This window comes from Nicotiana attenuata, chromosome 3 (assembly GCF_001879085.1).
Source record: "Nicotiana attenuata strain UT chromosome 3, NIATTr2, whole genome shotgun sequence".
Lineage (NCBI taxonomy): Eukaryota > Viridiplantae > Streptophyta > Magnoliopsida > Solanales > Solanaceae > Nicotiana > Nicotiana attenuata.
This window is the reverse complement of record NC_031991.1, coordinates 60,724,182-60,726,864: the sequence shown is the minus strand read 5'-3', so window position 1 is coordinate 60,726,864 and position 2,683 is coordinate 60,724,182. Positions and strand designations below refer to the sequence as shown.

The following is a 2,683-nucleotide window of genomic DNA, read 5'->3' as shown; positions in this document are numbered from 1 at the left end:
ACAGGCACGCAGACGTTGTCTCGGGAAGGTGCGTAATGATGACGCACATGGCTATGACGTCACCCCATGGCAACCACACCAATCATGACTCCACTAGTTGTGTTGCTCTCTCGACCTTTGTCGACCCGGCTTATGCAACAGCCAAATTCTCTCGAAACACAGGCAAATCATGTCCGCTTATCGAGGGCGTGCAAGGCCACGACCTCAACAAGCGAAGGGACTAACTGTATAGGTCCAAATTTGGTGATTCAGTGGTAACGGATAAGAAAGACAAAGGACTGGGTCGACCATGATATAATGATTGAAGGTTGATCTCACAATGGCTGGTGCCAAAAGCAGGCAGCTGAGGTGAGAAAATAACGGTAGAATAGGTTCAGAGGTGGATATTCTTTATGTTGTACTTTTCAGAATTTTTTGGGAATATCCCTTATAAATAGGAAGAGATAGAAAACAAAAAAGGGATCTTCTTTGCTCTCTGATAAGAACACATTGTAAAGGTGTATTGGGAAAAAACTGAATTTAAATATTGAAGATGACATGTCATGACACGTGGACCGGTCAAATAGTCAAAGCATGACAAACAGTTAGAAGACACGAGCAACAATAGATGCGGGAGAGAAGATACGAGCTACTATCCACATGAAACGAGACTCGTACCCGTTCGATCCATTTAAGGCTCGAAGATCAGAAGGAATTGAAGATATGAATCTGATAGCGTAAAAGAGTTCAAATTCAACATTAAATGCCAAATACGTTAGAGAATTTGTATTTTATAAGAATGATTGAATAACGTTTCTTTTAATGTCATTTACTGCTCGTAATTGCCTCATTAAGACAAAGATATTACACTTTCTCTTAGAATTGACTATAAAAGGAGAAAGTCACAACATTTGTAGGACACGAAATATCATTCCGATTATACTGAAATATACTCTTATTCATTGCTTTATTGTTGTTCACAAAATCTCTTATTTCTTGATTATCAGTAACCCGATTTCTCTATTAAATTCTAGCTTTAACCAAATATTCAGTTTTCTGGTTAAACAAAAGGCTGACAAAAGAGAATATCCAAAAGTTATCTTGTTCGTTGATAATATTATTGAAGCACACATTGTTCAATCTTTATCCATAGATCCAAAGATTTCACACCCATCTTGACTTCTCATTTTTCCATGTCGCTGACAAAGAAAAGGAACATCCCAATCATATAATAATTGGGTGGTTAATCTTTTCTTATTACATTCATTGCCATTATTTACATTTATTACATATTCATGCTATCATATTTATTGTCAATCATAGAATATAAAATCCGTTATTTAATGCTCTTGAGCACTACTCGTCTCACGAGAATTCCGTTTCATTCGGTCTAGAATTTATTAAGTTCAACTAAAATTCGTCATTTAATTCATCACTAATTAGCATAGTTAAAAGATTTAGCACTTTTTCGCTCGAACAGAAAGTAATTCAGTAAATAATAGTTATAACTTAGTGATTTTTGAAAATTTCTCTTAAATATATAATAATAACCGGAATTATGCAACTTCCAGTTAAATCCAGAAGATATACATCATGTCATGTCGTATAAAAGTAATAATAGACCCAAAATAGCAACGCGTTAATTGGGGAGTGTTAGTTTTCGAAGTTCCTTGGCCTACCCACTAGCCATCTAAGTCCAAACTTGCGTACCAATTCAACGAATTGGTGAATAGTGGAAATTTTCTTTCCCTATGTCCATTTCCAGATCTTTCCAATTCTACTTGGGAAAGGATTCCCAATTCTTTAATCCACCCCCCTATATATACTTCTCCTTCTGCAGCTTCTTTTCTTCGTAGCCAAGTTTACAACGCTTCTTTCATAAAAGAAACCAACAAAGCAATACTTTCAGTTTCTTGTCTTTTAACTCCATTCGTTTTCCAAGTTAGAAGCAATAAAAACACGAACAATGATGATGTCTATATTCAGTTCCTTTGATGCTCTCTCTGCTGAGGTTTTCGGACAAAAGGTAACCCCTTTTTGGGCACCCACTACTGAGACAAAACAACAGCAAAAAGGGGTTGGACCTCTTGTATCAGATCACAAGACTGGTGGTGTTTCTCCGCCGTCTCCTTCCTCAACCGGTGGTGAAAAGAAGGCCGGAGAGGCATCGCCGCCGTCATCTTCGTGCCAACAGCAGCAGAAGAGGCAGAGGTTTGCACTGGAATTGGATGGTATCCACTGTTTCGAGACTATCATTCCCTATTGATTTTTTTTTAAAAAAAAAAACTAAAATTCTAAGATAGAAATTCGTTATTATTGTCTAGTCATGATCATGGTCATGTATTCTGCTGTAAATTCAGGAAGTTGATATACAATTCATTTTTTCACTTCTTTCCCCCTTCTTATTTGTAAGATGAGATTGAGGGGAAATTAAACTATATAGCTATTCTGGCTGGATTTTTTTATGTGCCAGATTAATTTCTTGCAGCTTCATTGTCTAGTAAATTGTAAGGTGAGAACGCATATAAATATTAATCCGATCCCTTCTTTCCATCTTATGTAGCACTAAAAAGAATTACATTTTTTATATTTAGTAATATTTTAATTTAAATTTTGTATTAAATCATTAACGAAATAGCCATATAAATATTTAGATCACAAGTTCTAAAAAAAGAAACCTCTCAAAGCAAATTTTCGAACAAGG

General features: G+C 35.8%; 1 protein-coding gene across 1 annotated transcript; it reads left to right on the top strand.

Moving 5' to 3' along the window:
- Positions 1,711-2,466, top strand: LOC109223885. The gene has a single exon (XM_019388356.1). The coding sequence runs from the start codon at positions 1,946-1,948 to the stop codon at positions 2,243-2,245; it is 300 nt and encodes a 99-aa protein (XP_019243901.1). The 5' UTR covers positions 1,711-1,945; the 3' UTR covers positions 2,246-2,466.